The sequence below is a fragment of the Typopeltis vanoorti genome, chromosome 10 (genome assembly GCF_054136105.1).
Source record: "Typopeltis vanoorti isolate ZY-2024b chromosome 10, IOZ_Tvanoo_1.0, whole genome shotgun sequence".
NCBI lineage: Eukaryota > Metazoa > Arthropoda > Arachnida > Uropygi > Thelyphonidae > Typopeltis > Typopeltis vanoorti.
The window spans coordinates 76,570,041-76,591,395 of record NC_143558.1 but is presented as its reverse complement, the minus strand read 5'-3'; the positions used below and the strand labels follow the sequence as shown (position 1 = coordinate 76,591,395).

Below are 21,355 nucleotides of genomic sequence, written 5' to 3'. Positions count from 1 at the left end.
TAAGTTTCATAGCCGTTGTCAATACAGTTCTCCTTCAGCATATAGTGCACATAATATCATGTACTTTCAATTAAATTGTTCTTTTTAGAGTTTTCCTATAACTGTATTGACAATGGCTATGAAACTTAGCCAAAAATTTTAAAAATAAGTGATTCTGGTATTAATATTTTATGATGCATTCCTGTGTTCCACTGCATCAGATAAATATTAAACAGGTTTGGTGACATCCCACATGCTTGTCTCAGACCTTTGGATGTTACAAACTTAACTGATACCAGTTCCCTCATATTAAACAGCTGCTCTGCACCTTCAATATATATATATATATATATATTCTCTTAATCAAATCAATGATTGACTCACTCACATTTGTCTTCCTCATCGATCCTCCCAAGGTCTGCTAATGGAAACTGAATCATAGGTGTTTTCGAGAGCCACAAAGGTCAAATATGTTTCCTGCCTTTTGGCAATTCTTTTTTCTACAATAATGAAAATATTATCAATACACAGGATTTTCCAGCAGTAAAGCTAGCCTATTCATCTGACACACACACAGAAGCTTAACCAAAGAATTAGTGTGATGGCTGATGGAAGCCATCACACTAATTCTTCTGTAATTTGAAGGGTTATTCTTGAGTGAATGTGGAATAATGCCAAAAAAACTTCATATATTAAGTACTGCTTTAATCATTTGCATATTTAGATATTTTTTGATTATTATGATCAGTTATATTCAGGCAATGACAATCAAGGAAAAGAAGGAGTAGCCATAGTATTCAACACAAAATACGAGGCTAATCTTCTTGAATGGCAGTCAGTTTCAAGTAGAGTAATGTGGGCAAATATGAGAATGGGGAACTGGACAATGAGACTTATTTGTGCCTATGGTCCCACAGAAGGTTCTACTAAGGTAGAAGTGGAGGAATTTTTTGAGGCTTCAGAAAAAGCAACTGACACAATGAAAAATGAAAAGTTGGTTCTTGTTGGGGATCCAAATAGCAGAGTAGGAAATGATTGTGAGACATACAAAAATATTTTGGGAAAATTTGGAGAAAAGAGCAAAGCTAATAATAATGACAAATATCTGTTGGATTTCTGCTCAGGACATGGACTGGTTATTACTAACACCATGTTCCAACATAAAAATGTGCACAAATTCACCTGGAGAGAAGAGGCTAGGAATAAGAAAAGTCTCAATGACTATGTTATTGTTGATAGTGATGTTTTCTCCCTGGTGCAGGACACCAGAGTGTACAGAGGATTTGAAATTGGAAGTGATCACTATTTAGTCTTGAGCAGGATAAAATTGAATTTCATATTGAAAAGAATAACATGTAAGAAAGTTTTAAAGCGAATAAAAGTTGAGCAGCTCTCAGATGTGAACTGTAGACTAAAATACAGAAAGATTATTGAAAAGAAAATGAAAGAGTTTGAGAACAGGAATCAAACCTTGGAGATTCAGTGGCAAACTCTGAAGGAAACATTGATTGATTCTGCCAGAGAGGCATGTGGTGAGGTTGTGTGCAAGGATAAAAAAATCAGAACTCCCTGGTTGACACAAGAAGTTAAAGAGGCAGTGAAGGAAAAGAAGAAAGCATATCAAAAGTTCCTGGCAAATAAGTCAGCTTTTACTCTTACAGAATACAGAGACAAATGTAAGAAATCTAAACAGTGTGTAAAACTAGCTAAACAAAAGTCATGGGAGGACTTTGGCAAGAATATAGAAAATAAATATCAAGAAGGTGGCAAAATATTCTGGGGGTTGTTGAAGAAGCTTAGGAATGGAGGAAAAAGTGCTGTAAAAGGAATTAGAGATGATAAAGGTGAAATGAAAACAGGAGAAAAAGATATCCTTGAAGTATGGAGTAATTACTTTGAAAAACTGCTAAATGAAACAAGCAGTGATGACAGCACAGTGATAAAAAACGCTGACCAGGCATGCAGTCAGAAATACATATCCATACTTGAAGTAGAAAAAGCCATCAAAGGCTTGAAATGTGGAAAGGCAGCAGGAGTAGATGTTATTCGACCAGAAATGCTGAAGTATGGTGGTATAAGAGTCTTACAGTGGCTGCACTGCATAGTTCAGAAAGCCTGGACAGAGGGACGAATTCCCGATTATTGGAGTAGAGCTCTCATAGTACCCATATATAAAAAGGGAAATAAAACTGAATGTGAGAATTACAGAGGTATTTCACTACTGAGTGTTCCTGGCAAGATCTATGCAAGTATACTTGAGAAACGGTTGAGAAGAATTGTGGAAGAAAAGCTTGGTGAAGAACAAGCTGGATTCAAGCCAAATAGAGGCTGTCAGGATCAGATCTTCACTTTACGACAAATAGTCAAGAAAGCATGAGAATATAACAAAGATCTGTATTTAAGTTTTGTCGATTTGGAAAAGGCATATGACAAGGTGCCAAGAGAGAAGTTATTCAATACTCTGCAGTTATATGGTGTCAATGGGGCATTATATCAAGCAATACTTAGTCTTTATTTGAGTTGTGAGTCAGCAGTTAGAATTGAAGGAAGTACAGGAAGATGGTTTAATGTTAAATCTGGTGTGAGACAAGGATGTACATTATCCCCTCTGTTATTCATTATCTATATGGATCACATTATGAAGGAAAGTGGTATTAAACCTGATATCAAAATTGGAGATGTTAATGTCAACTCTTTGCTTTATGCGGATGATGTTATACTTCTAAATAAATCCGCTACAAGTCTGCAAAATTCTCTGACTAAATTGAATAGCTGTTGTAATAGATATGGTATGAAGGTCAGCAATCAAAAGACAAAGACAATGAAAATAGGCAGAATCATTGAAAATGTCAACTGTGTTGTGAATGGAGAACCTGTGGAACAAGTAAAACATTTCAGCTACTTAGGCACAATTTTTACTGAAGATGGTAAACTAAATATAGAAATAGACAGCAGAATCAGCAAAGCTGGTATCGTGGGAAGTCAATTGAATAAATTCATATGGAATAAGAAAGAAATTAGTCGGAACACTAAATTAGCTGTATACAAGACTGTGTTCAAACCAATTTTAACTTATGGATCTGACAGCTGGGTCAGAAGTAAAACACTTGACCAAAGACTAGAGACCGCAGATATGAGAGTCCTGAGAAAGATTAGAGGCGTGAACAGATGGCATCAATGGCAATATCATATTAAAAATGAGGATATTAGGAAAGAACTTGACATTGTCAGCATCCAGGAATGCATTAGCAGAGCTAATCTCAGATGGTATGGTCACTTAAATAGAATGGGAGAGGAAAGATTAGCAAAACAAGTGTTCTCTGCCAGGTTGGTAGGAAAACGACCCAGAGGAAGACCAAGATATAGGTGGATTGATACGGTACAAAGTGCCTTAGACGATAGAAATATAAGATCTGATAATGTTGGAGTCTTGACAAGTAACAGACTGATTTGGAGGAAAATTGTAGATAGGAAGTTAGTAATGATGTAATTTTTTCATGTAGTACTGTCATATCCTGTACTCCCCTTGAAGGGTACATGGCAGGAATTTGATGATGATGATCAGTTTTTGAGATATTTGCAGATCTTTGTGTCCATTGACATTACAATGATACTAAATGAATGAGCTACAACTTTTGCTTCTCCTTTTCATCATGCGATTGCTGTCTCTGTTTTCTTTACCTAAAACCTTCTCCAAATAAATAACAAATAATTTAACTGGAATAAAGGCTGTTGTTCTTCATTCCACCCAAACACCAGACATTCATATGACAAGTGTAGCTTGAGACTCTAGATTTCTAACCTAGAGCACATTGCAGCTCACAAGAGTTGCAAAATGGGGAAAAAAAATCTGATTTTGAAAGATCCAAATGCAGAAAACTTTTCTGTTGTTTAATGGCATTCAAGCCTTCTAGGCCTTGCCAAGATCATTGGGTTCAGCAACTGCCCATCCATGCTCCTGCCCTTCAGTCATCCTGGTGGTGCCATCATAACATCACTCAAAGGTAAGGCAAACCTCCTAGCATGATTTTTCTCTTCCAACTCCTGCATAGATGACCATGCAAATTACTTCTCATATATATCTCATGTTATGTATAGCGTTCTATGCTTTCTCTAGACTTTCATCAGAAAAGAATAAGAATTCCAAATATATATCTCATGTTACGTATAGCTTTCTATGCTTTCTCTAGACTTTCATCAGAAAAGAATAAGAATTCCAAATAGCATGGATTGTCTTCTGGACCTAATGGTATCACACTTATTGTACTAAAAATTGATTCTCCAGAATTAACACCTATCCTTATATCTTTTCAATCTTTCCTTCTTGAGTATACTAGACAGCATAGAAATAATCCTATATTCAATTCAATCCAGAAGGGGGAAAAAAGTAAATCCATACATCAAACTGTCATCCAGTTGTTCTCACTTCATTTCTCTGAGTAATCAAGGATGTCATCAACAGCTGACTTCTTCAATATTTGGAAGCCACCCAACTAATTCTTGAAACTGGCAGTATGAATTTTGCCGCTCTTGATCTACAGCCAATCTCCTAGCCATCACCACTCCACCTTTGAACATAAGTTATCGAAAGGTTTAGAGAAATTGATGTCACTCTTGATATTTCCCGTACATTTGCACAGGTCTCACACAGAGGCTTACTCACCAAACTACAATCTTATGGTTTGCCTTATATCCCTTACAGTTAAGTTACTAATTTCCTTTGGGTTTGGTTTCCCTTCATCTGATTTCTCCAATATTACTAGGGTACCCCAGAACTCTGTACTTTGGTTTTCCTCCTGCATATAAATGATCTTTTCTTATGGATCTCAAAACTTATCCATGAGAAAATAAAAGATTGTGCAACTGACGACAGTACACTCCATTTCTGTTCTTAATTTGACAAACCTTATAGCACACGATAATTCAACGTTTGTAATATCTTCCATAACCAACACTTTAAATGGTAGTCTTTGCTATTTTCATTAGCAAGTTCACAAAAGTTATTCTTATCGAATAACCTTGTGAACTACATTGCTGACAAAACATAATCCTTACTTGTTTCTCCCAGGAAAGTTCCCACGTCAGCTTCCCCTTAAAGTCCAGATCTCCAGACAAGATTAGATCTCTCTTTTTTGTGCTGATTTTCAGCCCTAGCTTCTCCAGCCTCCAAAATATAGGTGTCCTTACTATTCAAGACACTACTTCTCACCTATTCAACCATTGCCACTCTATAAATTGCAAATTTGCCTAATCTTTGTCCCAAAAACCTCCCCAAGAATGCCCCCACCCCATTCTCTCTCTCTCTCTCTCTCAGATTCACTTCAGTCCTGATCAGTCTTTTCTGTTTTATGCCTCTTCTATTGGGCATTGTTCTGCTAAACTCATCACCATTCCTCCTCTTTTTTTCTGAACTATAAGAGCATCAATGACTACTGATCATCAACCACTTACTGTCTGCATCTAAAGCTAATGAATGAACTTATCTTCCTCTTCTTTATTTTCATCTACCTCTGCTTTCAGTTACCTTAATGTTTTCCCCAAAGACTGCAACCATCATCTCTCAAGAAACACACAAGCAGATCCCTCTTTCACTTTAACTTCTTGTTTGTCCACATGACAATGATCTGCAATACATTTTATGATTTTGTGTGTGTGTGTGTGGCATAGATTCAATTCAAATTCAATTCAATGCATAGAAAGCAATTCAAATCTGAAAACACACCATCGATACTATCAACATAAGAAGCCTGAATGGCAAAGCAATGGAGCTAGTGGAGGAATTAGATAAGTACCAGATCAACGTAATAGGAGTGACTGAAACAAAAAAGACAAAAACTGGAGCGATCTTTCTGAGCAATAAATACAAAATGTTATATTCAGGCAATGACAATCAAGGAAAAGAAGGGGTATCCATAGTATTTAACACTAAATACGAAGCTAATCTTCAATGGCAGGCAGTCTCAAGTAGAGTGATGTGGGCAAATATCAGAATGGGGAACTGGCAATGAGACTTATTTGTGCCTATGGTCCCACAGAAGGCTCTACTAAGATAGAAGTAGAGGAATTTTTTGAGGCTCTAGGAAAGCTACTGACACAATGAAAAAGTAAAAGTTGGTCCTTGTTGGAGATCTAAATAGCAGAGTAGGAAGTGATTGTCAGGCATACAAAAATGTTTTGGGAAAATTTGGAGAAAAGAGCAAAGCTAATAATAATGACAAATACCTGTTGGATTTCTGCTCAGGACATGGACTGGTTATTACTAACACCATGTTCCAACATAAAAATGTGCACAAATTCACATGGAGAGAAGAGGCAAGGAATAAGAAAAGTCTCATTGACTATGTTATTGTTGATAGTGATGTTTTCTCCCTGGTGCAGGACACTACAGTGTACAAAGGATTTGAAATTGGAAGTGATCACTAGTCTTGAGCAGGATAAAATTGAATTTCATATTGAAAAGAATGACATGTAAGAAAGTTTTAAAGCGATTAAAAGTTGAGCAGCTCTCAAAAGTTAACTGTAGACTAAAATACACAAAAATTATTGAAGAAAAAATGAAAGAGTTTGAGAACAGGAACCAAACCTTGGAGATTCAGTGGCAAGATTTGAAGAAAACCCTGATTGATTCAGCTAGAGAGGCATGTGGTGAAGTTGTCTGCAAGGATAGAAAAATTAGAACTCCATGGTGTACACAGAAAGTTAAAGAGGCAGTGAAGGAAAAGAAGAGAGCATATTAAAAGTTCCTGGCAAATAAGTCAGCTTGTGCTCTTAGAGAATACAGAGACAAATGTAAGAAAGCTAAACACTGTGTAAAACTAGCTAAACAAAAGTCTTGGGAGAACTTTGGCAAGAACATAGAAAATAAATATCAAGAAGGTGGCAAAATATTCTGGAGGTTGTTGAAGAAGCTTAGGAATGGAGGAAAGAGTGCTGTAAAAGGAGTTAGAGATGATAAAGGAGACATGAAAATGGGAGAAAAAGATATCCTTGAAGTATGGAGTAATTACTTTGAAAAATTGCTAAATGAAACAAGCAGTGATGACAGCACAGTGATAAAAAACACTGACCAGACATGCAGTCAGAAATACATATCTATACTTGAAGTAAAAAAAGCCTGAAATAGATGATATTCGACCAGAAATACTGAAGTATGGTGGTATAAAAGTCTCACAGTGGCTGCACTGCATAGTTCAGAATGCCTGGACAGAGGGATGAATTCACGATGATTGGAGTAGAGCTCTCATAGTACCCATATATAAAAAGGGAAATAAAACTGAATGTGAGAATTACAGAGGTATATCCCTACTGAGTGTTCCTGGTAAGATATATGCAAGTACTTGAGAAACGGTTGAGATGAACTGTGGAAGAAAAGCTTGGTGAAGAACAAGCTGGATTCAAGTCAAATAGAGGCTGTCAGGATCAGATCTTCACTTTATGACAAATAATGGAGAAATCATGGGAATATAACAGAGATCTGTATTTAAGTTTTGTCGATTTGGAAAAGGCATATGACAAGGTACCAAGAGAGAGAAGCTAATCAATTTGCTACAGTTATATGGTGCCAATGGGGCATTATATCAAGCGATACTTAGTCTTTATTTGAGTTGTAAGTCAGCAGTTAGAATTGAAGGAAGTACAGGAAGATGGCTTAATGTTAAATCTGGTGTTAGACAAGGATGTACATTATCCCCTCTGTTATTCATTATCTATATGGATCACATTATGAAGGAAAGTGGTATTAAACATGATATCAAAATTGGATATGTTAATGACAGCTCTTTGCTTTATGCGGACGATGTTATACTTCTAAATAAATCCACTACAAGTCTGCAAGATTCTCTGACTAAATTGAATAACTGTTGTAACAGATATGGTATGTAGGTCAGCAATAAAAAGACAAAGACAATGAAAATAGGTAGAATCGTTGAAAATGTCAACTGTGTTGTGAATGGAGAACCTGTGGAACAAGTAAAACATTTCAGCTACTTAGGCACGATTTTTAGTGAAGATGGTAAATTACATATGGAAGTAGACAACAGAATCAATAAAGCTGCTGTGCTAGGAAATCAATTTAATAAATTCATGGAATAAGAGAGAAATTAGTCGGAACACTAAATTAGCTGTATACAAGACAGTGTTCAAACCAGTTTTAACTTATGGATCTGAGATCTGGGTCAGAAGTAAAACACTTGACCAAAGACTAGAGACTGCAGATATGAAAGTCTGGAGAAAGATTAGAGGCATGAACAGATGGCATCAATGGCAATACCATATTAAAAACGAGGATATTAGGAAAGAACTTGACATTGTCGGCATCCAGGAATGCGTTAGCAGAGCTAATCTCAGGTGGTATGGTCACTTAAACAGAATGGGCGAGGAAAGATTAGCAAAACAAGTGTTCTCTGACAGGTTGGCAGGAAAACGACCCAGAAGAAGACCAAGATATAGGTAGATTGATATGGTACAAAGTGCCTTAGATGATAGAAATATGAGATCTGATAATGTTTCAGTCTTGACAAGTAACAAACTGATTTGGAGGAAAATTATAGATAGGAAGTTAGTAATGATGTAAATTTTTCATGTAGTACTATCATATCCTGTACACCCCTTGAGGGTACATGGCTGGAATTTGATGATGATGACTTGAAACTCAAAGCATTAAAGCCATTATTCAATTTTTTTGTTTGTTTTTTAACAAGGTAAAATTTAAATAATTTTTCGGACAAGTTGATGTTGTCTTTGTGGCCACAATACTTCATTATTTTCTTTTTTTATCACTTTGTTATCACTGATCAGTGATAACAAAGTGATATGCTTTTCTAGAGGAAATTTATTAATCAGCATTATGATTTTAATGACTGGTGCTGTATTTCTGTTTTCGGAAAAGTAAGCATCCACATGTAATCTAGAATATTTTTAATAAATTCCCACTTCCTTTAAAGAACACTGAATATAATTTATGTAGTTTTTTAATAAAAAAAAAAAGACTATATATATATACTTAGATAAGTATATGCTGTGTTTAGAATGACTTTTTACAAAAATTTTTGAAAGAAAGACAAACAGCATGTATTCAAAGAGCTGAATGAACTCATCTAGTGAAAACATTTTTTTATGTTGCTCATGCCATGAAAGTTTATTTGCAAACCTGTGGTACATTTTGTGCAGTTGTTGGGCTAAGGATATTATATGTATATATATATATATAAAATAAGAGAATATATATTCCCTTATTTTATCAATTTGGTATATTTTATACATATTCCATAAACTCTGCTCTAGAGACCAAAAATGGAACTTTTTCAAGTCTCAATCCTCCAATAATTGTGCCAGTGGTCTCACATTGGGCATTGTAATTCGTCTCCCGCCTGAAGACAATCACAAACATCCATGGTGGGATTTTAACTTATATCTTTTGCGGTGAACAAGCATTTTCCTTAATAAAACTTAGCAGAATAGGAACTTTGCCAAAGAAAGCAAAAACAGCATATCCTGTTGAAATAGTGTTCATGAAGTTGTTACTACTTCAGGTAATTGATAAAACTTTTTTTTTTTGTTACTTGTGTGACTTCCATCCATGAAAGAAAGGTTGTAAAACTATAGTGCATTAATATTGTGAGTGAGCTAAAATTTTCTATTCATTTATTTCTTATTTTTATTTATTTTATATAATCTGGGAAACCCCTTTCTTTGGAGACCAAATGTGAAACTTTTTATCAAACCACTTCAGGTCTTCAGTAAGCAGGACATGATCTTATACTATATGATGGAATTCATCTCATCAATTCATTTACTAATTAATAATAGCTTAATAATAATAGTAATATGAAAAACTGCTAGCCTTTCTCATCAATAATGTTTTAATTTAATCTAAGATTATATAAAGTTATTTCATTTGTTTATATTAATTTAGATTCATAAAAATGAGCTAGAAGCATTAAGGAATAGGTGGAAAACATCACAGCAAAAAATTTCTGAACTGGAAGAAAAAATTCAAAAGGTAACCAGACTGAATTTGGATCTTATATTGTGATTTATGTGGCACGTGTGTGTGTGTGTGTGTGTGTGTGTGTGTGTGTGTGTGTGTGTGTGTGTGTGTGTGTGTAGTATATTTCAGTGCTTACATAAATGTAAGATATATATGACATAGAATATCATTTTTAGACTGGAAGTAAAAATAACTGGTCCCTTAAAAAAAAAAAAAAAAAAAAAAAAACCTTCCTTAATTCCTCTACGAAGCTAAAAAAAGCTAATGCATCGTCAGTTTCCTCTCCAGAAAATTGTGGAAAAACTTGTTGAGGATTTATAGTCCTGAAGAATTCACCATCATCCATTCCTGTACTAGATGGTTGATTCATACTTGTATATTAATTCACAAAATTTCAAAAGTTCACAAAACAAAAAAAATTTTAACTGCCTGATTCTAATCCAAAACTTGCTCACTTTAATTCACTGTATTGATCAATTAACTGGATGAATTAAATCCTGCAGGCTGTGCCATTGTTAAATATTGTGTGTGTTTGTTCTCTTACTTTAATTTTGTTTAATATCTATACCTTAATTTGTCTTGTATGATTACCAATTGAACTTCCTTGTCGCTTTATCGTAAGCTAAGAGTTACTTCTATCTTATGGCCGCAATTAGTAAGGATCACGTGTGCAAGACTTCAAGAACAAAGAAAGTGCTTCGGGCTGGAGCCAAATTCTTTGTCTGATTTACAGGTGTTATATTTTAATTTTAAATTTTGGAAAATTTGTAAGTCAGCTGTGCCACCAAAACTGTAGGATAAGAGAAATATCTCCTTCTGTAGAATAGAACACCCAGTATGAAACATCAATTTCATCAATTCAAACCACCGTCACAATCTAAGTTGGTTTCTGACTAAATAATGGAAAGTTCTTACTTTTCACGAAGTCTGGTCCTCTCAGGTCGATTCGAGCGATTATCTCTTCTTATTTCCATTAGATCTCGTCACTGCACTAGGACATCCCTTTCGAAAATTGCAAGACCTCTTTCTTGTTATCAGCGGACAAATTAATTCCTACAGCTTGGACGTTCGGCATCTGGTTCCTCCTAATATGACTTACTTTAGCTGCATCGTTCTCCTGGCCTTTGCTTCTTGAATGAAGGTCTCCGATTGAGATAACTATTCATCATCCATGATTCTAGTGAAGCTCAGTTGCCATTACTGAACATTGTACTTTCTGCAGAACTCCTCGGCTTATGGTGACTTTGATACGTCATGAGTCCGAACTCTCCTGTCGGAACTCCACGTGACTTTCTTGTCCATGAACAGAACTTCACTTCAGAACGTACTCGAACTCACAGGAATGGAAAAAACAAAAAGTGTTGTCTTGACTTAGCATAGTGCTATTTATTTGGTTCCAATGACCTTCCTCTTTTCTTATGTAGTAATCCCCTGGGACTCTTGATGTTCTGCACCCATCACCCTTATCGATCGGTGCACTCAGATGGGAAACCCCCTATGTAATGCCGACCTTCACATTTGAAGTGGCCTTAGAGGTCATGACTTAATCTGTCTGGAATTTTAGTTGACTAGAGGTATACTTAGACACAATTTACCTCATATGTAATTTCCTTTGTTCTTATACAAGCTTTTTGATTTCACAATATTCAATAACTTCCAAAAATTATTATTTCCAAGTTAATTAACATCAAATTTTTCTATTAATGCACAAGTATTTTTAGTGGAATTTAGCACACTAGTAAAATCAGTATATAAGGTGCTTTGATATAAAATTCCTTTTATACACTATTTTACAACACATATATACAAAGAAACAAGCTGCACTACAATCTAAATGACATGCCAATCAATGACACAATTCTTCTCCTACTGACCAAATTTATGGCTCTCTTTGTCCATGTACTACGTTCCGGTTACTTCGTGTAGCAAAATAAATTTTACCTACAAAAAGAAGGTACGGCCATGGCTCACCTCTATTCCCCCCCCCCCCCCCCCAATTGCTAACTTTTATAGGGAAGCTTGTGAGCAACATGCTCTTGATTCCTTTACTCTAAAACCTGCAGTTTGGCTTAGATATGTTGATGATGTTTTCATTATCTGGCCACATGGTCACCAAACTTTAAGCACGTTCCTTAGCCACCTGACAACAACATGAGTACATACAATTATTATTGAAATTGAAAATCAGTACTCGCTCCCTTTCCTGGACACACTAGTCACACATCTTCCCTCAGGCAGTCAACATGAGTGCATACAATTTATTATTGAAATTGAAAATCAGAACTCGCTCCCTTCCCTAGATACACTAGTCACACATCTTCCCTCAGGCCATCTGCCCTTCACTGTTTACCGCAAGCCTACACATACTGGCCAATATATACATGCTAACTCATATCACCACCCTTCGCAGAAACTTGGAGTCATTAACACCCTCAAAAACAGAGCTACAACAATTTGCTCTAATGAACACGCTCTTAAACAAGAATTAAAAATTATTAACAATACATTTATAAATAATGGCTATAGCAAAAATGCGATTAATAAAGTTTTTCATAAAACTTCATCAAAAAATAATATAGATTACAGGAAAGCTATAGCTATCCCATACATTAAAGGGTTATCAGAAAAAACTAATAGAATCCCACACCATTACAATCTTAATACCACTTTTAAAATTATAAAACATGTTCAACTCCTCTAAGGATCCTCTCCCCATTGGCACATCCTGGAGTTTATTGCAACTGTAACTTACCTTATACTGGGGAAACTCGATGTACAATCCCTATCCACAAAAAAGAGACACAAACGACACATTATATTTAACCATTTTGGTGAAGCAGGCCTCCCAGATCATGCTCTTAACACCCTACACCAAATTGATTGGAAAAGCAATTTGCATCATACAAAAACCTGGTACGAACTGAAATTTAAAGAAGCCTGTGAAATTTTGATTAACCACCCTAATCTTAACAATTATGGTGGCATAAAAATCCCAAGAATTTGGATGACACACATTCAGCCCACTTCATTTCCTGCAAACTCTGACTTTAGGACTTTAAGGAATTTTTCAGCTTTTATTGGCCACTATCCATCCAGTTGGCTGTAATTTATATGTATACTTATATAAGTAATAATATTTTTTTTTTCCTTTTTGTAAACATGTTGCTCACCAGCTTAATTTAATTTTGTGACCTAATGGATAATAATAATAGGACTCTAGCTTTGATGTAGTAAGATTTTTTTTTTCTCCCAGAGGCCAGGCCAATAGTTGTAACGGTTGGTCGTAACTTTAGCATGCCTTGTAGATTGTAGTGCAGCTTGTTTCTTTGTATATATGTGTATACTCTAGATGATGACCTTAATGTGAAGGTCAAAACATCGAGTGTTTATTTTGGTTTATATTAAACTAAAGTTTTACCCTAACATGGTAGTTGTTTCCATAATTTGCATAATGTATAGTATTATACAGTGAACAAGTTATAATATGTACATGTTCCTGCCCAATGCGTACTGGACTTACAAAATCCCGATCACTTGAAAGTGCACACCTGCCTACACTTCGCTTGTTAAGACCTGTCATCGGGCTTCAACACTGATCGGCTGTAACTTGCATTTTGTACATTTCCTTGGAAAATAAAGCAACCATTATAACCTTTGTTTACCTTATAGAACAGTTATATCATCAAAATTTTTGATGATAAATTTTTTTCAGCACCTAATTTTTGTCCTTTATGCTTTCACTGCCCCCTTACTTCAATTCAACACCCCCTTTTGCTCATGAGGCCACTACTGCCCCCCCCCTGGATTGTTCTGGCACCTCCAATGGGGTGGTACCACCCACTTTGGGAACCACTGGTCTAGATCATTCCATTCCATTCTGGTCAAGGATTGAATTCCAAATAATTGGAATAGTGCTCTCATAGTGCCCATCTATAAAAGGGAAAGAGAACTGAATGTTAGAATTGCAGAGGAATTTCCCTTCTGAATGTTCCTGATAAGATTTATTCAAGTATATTTGAGAAAAGGCTAAGAAAAGTTCTCAAAGGGAAGCTTAGAGAATAACAAGCTGGGTTCAGCTGGATAGAGATTGTCAGGATCACATTTTCGCTTTAAGACAGTTAAGAAATCAAGATAATGAAACAAGAATCTGTATTTAAGTTTTATAGATCTGAAAAAAGTGACAAGGTGGAGAGAGATTCAAAATGCTACAGTTATGTGGTGTATATGAGACATTCTATCAAGCAATGCTTAATCTATATTTGTTTTGTAAGCCAGCAGTTAGAATTGGAGAGAAGGTACAGGAAGATGATGTTAAATCAGGTGTGAGATGAGTGCATTTTATCTCTACTCTTATTTATCATCTATATGAATCATATTATGAAGGAAAGTTGTATTAAACATGATATCGAAATTGGATATGTTAATCTCTCTTTACTTTATTTAGATAATGTCATACTCCTAAATAAATCCAGTATTAAGTCGTCAGAATTCTCAGACCAAATTGAATTAATAAATTTGATATGAAAATTAGCAGTAAAAAGATGGACAGTGAAATTTGGCAGAAATATTATGAAAACATCAACTGCATCTGGCCATATGCAGTTGATGTTTGCAGTGTTTTCTATAAGTTCCCCACAAGGTTGTGAAAACCTGTAGAACATGTACAGCTATTTTGACATAGTTTTTGGTGAAGATGGCAAATTAAGTCTGGAAATAAACAACAATAAGCAACCTAATAGGGTAGGAGTCAACTGAATAAATTTATATGCAATAAGAGAGAAATTAGCACTTAACAACTTATGAATTTTAGTGATGGGTTAGAAACATTAGTCAGGTGGTCATAAATCATGTTATGTTCATGTATTTCATATATTCTTTGAGTTGTGTGTTGAGGATTTTTTTCTCCCCTAAGGAAAGAAAATGTTATGAAGATGAGTCACGAAAACTGAAAGTTGAGCTATCGCAGTGTCAGGTAAGTAATCAGTTGACATTATCTCATTTTTAAATTATACTTGCCAAGAAATTATATTCTTGTTTAATCCTTTACTCAAGTGTAAACAAAGTTTGTGTGTGTGTGTTAAGTATCTTCATGATGAGGCTACCTCTATATAGAGGCTGTTGATTTCTCATCAATTGCCTCAGTAATGTGTATAATTTGATGTATAGAATAATGTGTTGTCTTTAGATGTATATAATGTATACCAATATATACATCTGAAAGGAAGTGTACTTTGCATTATGGGATACAGAGGCAATTGATGAGAGGTCAGCAGCCTCTCATGTAGCCTTGTCATGAAGATACTTGACAAGTAAACTTTCTTTGCTTATACTTTGGCAAAGGATTAAACAAGACTGATTTCTTTAATTTACTTCGTAATCAAATGAAAAAAACTTTTTTTTTTTTTTTTTTTTGTTGAATAATGCTGTGATGCTGTAATCATTATTTGATTAATATATCTCAGATATTGTTTGCGGATAAGTAAGCCATTTACTATATGTATGTTTGCTGTTATTCAGTTTATGTTGCAGTGCATATAAACATATTTTTGTAGTTAGAGCTTGTGCAAATATACAATGGTATAAATTTAATGAGAACCTCCATAGCTCAGTTGGTATAGAAACCCTTTAGTCAAAAAGACTTGGGGTCAATTCCTGTCTATGACGTGAGGAACCTTTATCTGGGTCTCTTTTAATAAAGGGGAGTTAGCTGGTCTCATATGGAGCTAGAGGGTTTTTTCACCTGGAAACTCAGGTTTTTCATTCCTCGGAACAGGCCTCTATGAACACACACACATCTACAGATATAAGACACTCCTGGAATAAGGCTTAACCAACCTATTTCATAGGATTTTTGGTTTCACTCAGTGTAAGTGTGGGGGTCTACGCGTAAGCATAAATCGGGATAGGATAATTCCAATATTTCCAGGATATTCGAAAATAGTTTCAAGGGCATTTGATTGGGTCTTGTCCGGAGGCCTGCTCAGCAAGCTATCACGTTGTAGTCTGTCTTCTATCCTTAGCAGTTAGGTCATTATCTTCCTCTCTGGTCATACACTACTTTTGCAAACCTAAAATTCTATCCATAGCTTGCTAATGATGATACACTCCATCCCACTTCATTTCAAACTGATGAGCAGACTTATGAAAATAATGGATTTTAAATGTTAATTTCAATATCTATGACTATGACAGGAGAATATTTCAAAGAAGTGTCATCCTCATGGATCCAGTCTGTAAAAATAATCATAATTTACAATTATGAATTTTTTATAGTTATTTCTCAATGTTAATATATTATTACTTTTGGTTTCGTAACATGTACATTGGCACTTGCGATGCTCCCATTATTGATATTATTATCGTCAAAATGAAATGTAAACCATTTGAAATTTTGATGCACTTATAGATTCTTAAGTTGTGATACTTTCAAATTTTTTTATTGTAATATAAAATTGGTAAGTGTTTGAGGTATTTGTGGTGGTTTGTTTAGACATCTGTTTTTTAAGCTAACAGAGACATGTCAGCCATCATACATAATTTCTTGCTTGCCATTTAATAGAGTGTGCATGCTCGCCAAGGAGTTTGATTGACAGAGAGAGTGTTTGGTATCAGGGTAATGAGAAAAACAAGAGAGAGCTAATGAAAGTTTAAGAACACAGACCATAAAAATTCTGTTCTTAGAAATTTAAGTTTTTCATGACAGGAGAATATGAATAGGAGATTCTGAAAAGGAATCGTAGAACTGTGAGTTTTAAACTGGAGGAGTTGAGACTGTAAACAAATTTAGTAAATGAAAGAAGATATTGGAGTCGGCGTTCTAATTTGAATGATTGAGGAATGGTGAATGAAAAGTTTCCTTTTCTGTCTTAAGGACATCAGATTACTCGGATTATTATGGAAAAAGTAATTGGTGCAATTTGAAACTGTAAAATGGCTTAACATGAAGAGATCAACTCAGATATGTTGTTTATGAAGTATTGGAAAAAACTTCTTTCTCTGGTACAAAAATTAGTGAAACTTCAAGAGGTAAGAATATTTATATTTTAGTGAGACAAGAGGAATAATATTGTGTGCTATATAAGGGAGATAAAAATGGATCCTATGGAAAAGAAGAAGAAAATTTTGTATTTTTGGAAAGGGCCTAACAAAGACACTGACTCTGAACATTTTTGTTGTTGTGAAAACAAGGTGTTTAGTCTAGTAGACATGATTATTAGATATGTCTAGTAGACATATGTCAAACAATCCAATAATAGAATGAACGATTTTAGTATAAGAAAATCTCTAAAGTGTAGATTTATTTTAGAAGACCTTGGATCCAGTTATTACTGTAGTTATTTATGTAATTTCATTTAAATTGTATATATTGTTTTAGTTTTATTAAATGTATATTTTTTATTTGTTGTTGAATCAGTGATATTCTGAATTCTAAAAGAAATAGTTAAAAGTCATTGGACCAATTGGAATTGAACCCATGTGTAATTAATAAACACTTGAGTAAAAATCTTTTTAACAGAGTTATAAACAAGTCCATTGTTATTCAGTCTTTACATTAATAATATTGGCAAGGATTTAATAGGTGACTTACAGCTGTTTATTGATGATGCAAAGATAGGCAGCGAAGTGACAGAGTGCTTGCAGAATAATTTGAATAAAACTGGAATATTGGGTATGTGAAAATGGCTGCCATTTCAATGTTAGTAAATGTAAAATTATTCACTTTGGTGCAATGAGACATTCAATGGTTGACTATATTATTTTGTATTATGCTAGAAAAACTGATCAGCAGGGATCTTGGAGGTTTACTCGATATGAAGATGAAGTTCAGGGATCATATAGATAAAATTGCATTAAAATAAATTAAAGATGCCAAGAAGTTATATTATTGGTTTCATCCTTTATCCAAGTGTAAGCAAACAAAGTTTGTGCATGAAGTAACTTCACATCAACTATATGGAAATATGACTTTTGCATTACTTCAACCTTGGTATCACTTCTGGGTCTGGCTCCCACTGATGAGATCTCAATAAAGATCAAAACTGGTCTAGGTAGTGGCCCTTCCCATAATGCATAGCATTATATATGTCCGTAAGGATATGTGCATTGCATTATGGGTTACTAAGGCAATTAATGCGAAGTCATTATCCTCTATATACAAGTAGCCCAGTCATGAAGTTACTTCATTGGCAGACTTTGTTTGTTTACACTTGAATAAAGGATGAAACCAAGAATGTAACTTCTTGGTATCTTTAATTTATAGTATAACCAAGTGGAAAAACTTTCAACAAAAGATAAAATTGCAAATATAGCTCACAAGGTAATTTCACTGCTGAAATAAACACTGACATGCAAAATAAGGGAGTAATTTTGCCTCTTAACTAGGCTTTGATATGACTTCATTTGAACTATTGTGTACAGATCTGCTTTCTTGAGGTGATGCAGATACAATGTCGTGAGTGTTAAAGACAGTGTTATGACTGTGGAATGTTGATTATGAGAAGAAATTGGAAATTTGTAGACTGCAGATCCTGGTAGACAGGAGAAAGAGGAGTCGTGATAGAGATCTACAAACTTTTCAAAGCTTTATAATGGATACCGATAGTTGGAACTTTTTATTTTATGGAGGGTTGTGAGATAATGAGAGGGCATCCATGGAAGTTGAGAATGAATGCAGTCAAGAAAGGGTTAGAGCTAGATTTGTCTCTCATAGAGTGAAGCATGACTGGAATGGCTCACCTTTGTAGGTGGGGTGTTCATTTAGTCTGAATGGTATCACGTAGTGTAAGTAATGTATGGCCTATCTGTAATGATTACCTAGAGTTCTCTTGTAACAGTAATAATAAGGCAAAATTGGTGTTATGCTGGTTTTTTTTTTTTTTTTTTTTCATTGGTTCAGCCTGCTCACCTTTTTAAAAATGAAGAAAACTGCAGTTTTGGTTGTTGTTGTTGTTTTTTTGTTTTGTTTTTTTTGTTGGATCTTTAAACTATATCCACTTCAAAGCATAATTTTTAGGACCCTCCCTGAATGGTGTGAAATAAGCTAATTGCATGTTGAAAGTTTTTTGTCATCAACATTAATATGAAAGCATTTTTTTAAAATATGTATCTCTGGCACGGGCAATTGCGTTTTTTCCTCTGTTAAACTCAAGAAAATGTACTGTAGAACCCACAGTATTTTTAGACATTAAAAAATATATATATTGTGTTAGGGTTAGGTACCACAAGATGGTGGCACTTGGTAACCATCTCTTCACTATGTGCCACTTAATTAGTGATAGCCTTGAGTCATCTATCTCTGATTGGCCACCAGTGGAAATTAAACTGTAAACTCAGTCTCCAAAAGTTAGATGGGGCTAAAACGGCCTCGCCTACTCCCCACTCTATAAGGAAATAAAATATGTTGCTGATTTTTTTTATACCAGTAACTTAGCTATTCTGGCACTGCAATTTCATATCGCTTGGGTTTGCAAAGAACAGGTGCACTGTAGTTTGAATGCATACAAAATTTTGTTCTATTTTTGATCAGTTTTACATAGCAGGGTAATAAAAAGGAGTATTCACTACCTAAATGTGGTTTATTATTTCAAAGGGATGATTATGTTATCAATTGTAATAGCAATTCTATAGCGTGTCAGTTTTAATAGTTAAATCATCATAAATACAGCAGATGTAATAATTCAGTCACATAGAAATAACTTTTACTGCTGAGCTCTTAAAGTCCAACAATGGTGGATAGCAATATTTTTCTCATCAACTGGTGCATAGCTGTGATAAATTCTTGTCGTCAATTTCCTCTACTTTTAAAATTTTTTTAGGCACCTATCTTTGCAGTATAAAATATATATAATATATACAGATGCTCATCCCCACATGCTGCATTGTCCCAGTTCCCACGTATCTCTTGCTGTGAACACACCTATATAGCATTATGCTTATTTTCAAGTTTTTGGTGTTTTTTCTAAATATTATTCACATGCCTTTGAATCAAAATATGAACCATCTCGCAAATGTACTGCAATCGATCTAGAGGTGAAATTATGGATAATAAAGAAATATGAAAGTGGATGAAGCTCATCAGGTATAGCAGTGACAATTTCTTGTTAATATGTTGTGTTGCCAGCACTAAAGTGTGTCAAATTGTAAAATATATTTGACATGTTTAGTGTTTAAACATTGTCTAACTGTGGATATGTATCTTTTACATATTACAGGATGTTTATAAATTTTTTTACTATTTAATATTTCTGCATTGCATTACATGTTCATTTTTTGTATATCTGTTTGGCATGACAAAGTCTGTTATGAAAGGTTGGTGGGGGGTTTCCGACTTGGGTAAGAAGTTGTGAAATGGTCGACTTACATAAGTCAAAGTGGGTGTGTGGGTGTGATAGTTTTGCTAGAACAGAAATTGAACATGACTTACAGTGATAATATGTGGGTTTTAGTAGTCCTTTGCAAGCTTGCTTTGTTTCCTTAAAAAAAAAAAAACCTTGATATATATCAAATTCCTGATATATGTACCCTCAGCTGGGAGCATAGAGGGTATTATGATAGTACTACATGAGAAGTAGTATACAACAGTTTTCCTTCAAATTAGTCTGTTATCCATCAAAGCTTCAATATTGTCAGAACTCATGTTTCGGTTTTATAATTTAAAACCGAAACATGAGTTCTTAATATGATAAAAAACTTTTTATCGTATTAATCTACCTAGATCAGTGTTCCTTTCCATCTTTGCATCTCTCAACTGTTTTCCTAACCTTTTTTTCTCCCATTTTGTTTAAGTGACCATACAACCTTAGATTAACTTTCGTGTGACATCTGATTCCTTCCTAATATCCTTGTTTTTAATATGAACATGCCAGATCTGTTTCCTGTTTTTTTTTCCCTCTGAACTCTATCTGCAATCTTCAGTCTTTGATCAAGTGCTCTATTTTTAATCCAACATTAGTTAAAATTGGTTTAACACCACTGTCTTGTATACAGCTAGTTAAGTGCTTTGAGTGATTTCCTCTTTTATTTCAGATAAATTTATTCAGTTGGTTCCATACTAAGTAAATCAGCATGTGCTCTGAAGAATACAGAGCAGCGTGTAAAAGCAGTTAAACAAAAGTCATGAAAAGACTTTAGTAAGAATATAGAAAATAAATATCAGGAAGGTGGCAAATGTTCTGGAGAAGTGGTTAAAGCTTAGAAGTGGAGGACAGAACTGTAAAAGGAATCAGATGTGATGATAACTTGAAAACTGAAGATAAATATATTCAAAAGAAACAAAAAGTGACAGAACAGTGATAAAAAATAGCCAAGAGGAATGTACTCAAGATTATATATCAGTACTTAAGGTAGAAAAAGCCATCAAAAATATTCAATCAGAAATGCTGAAATATT

At 34.6% G+C, this 21,355-nt stretch overlaps 1 protein-coding gene across 4 annotated transcripts in view; it reads left to right on the top strand.

Moving 5' to 3' along the window:
- The window catches only part of LOC150102523 (uncharacterized), a 260,758-nt gene that overhangs the window by 122,178 nt on the left and 117,225 nt on the right, over positions 1 to 21,355 (top strand). For all 4 annotated transcript variants that reach the window (XM_090399321.1, XM_090399318.1, XM_090399320.1 and 1 more), the window contains 2 exons: positions 9,893 to 9,979; positions 14,880 to 14,939. In XM_090399321.1, coding sequence (XP_090255447.1) covers positions 9,893 to 9,979; positions 14,880 to 14,939 — 147 coding nt within the window. The remainder of the gene's footprint in view (positions 1 to 9,892; positions 9,980 to 14,879; positions 14,940 to 21,355) is intronic.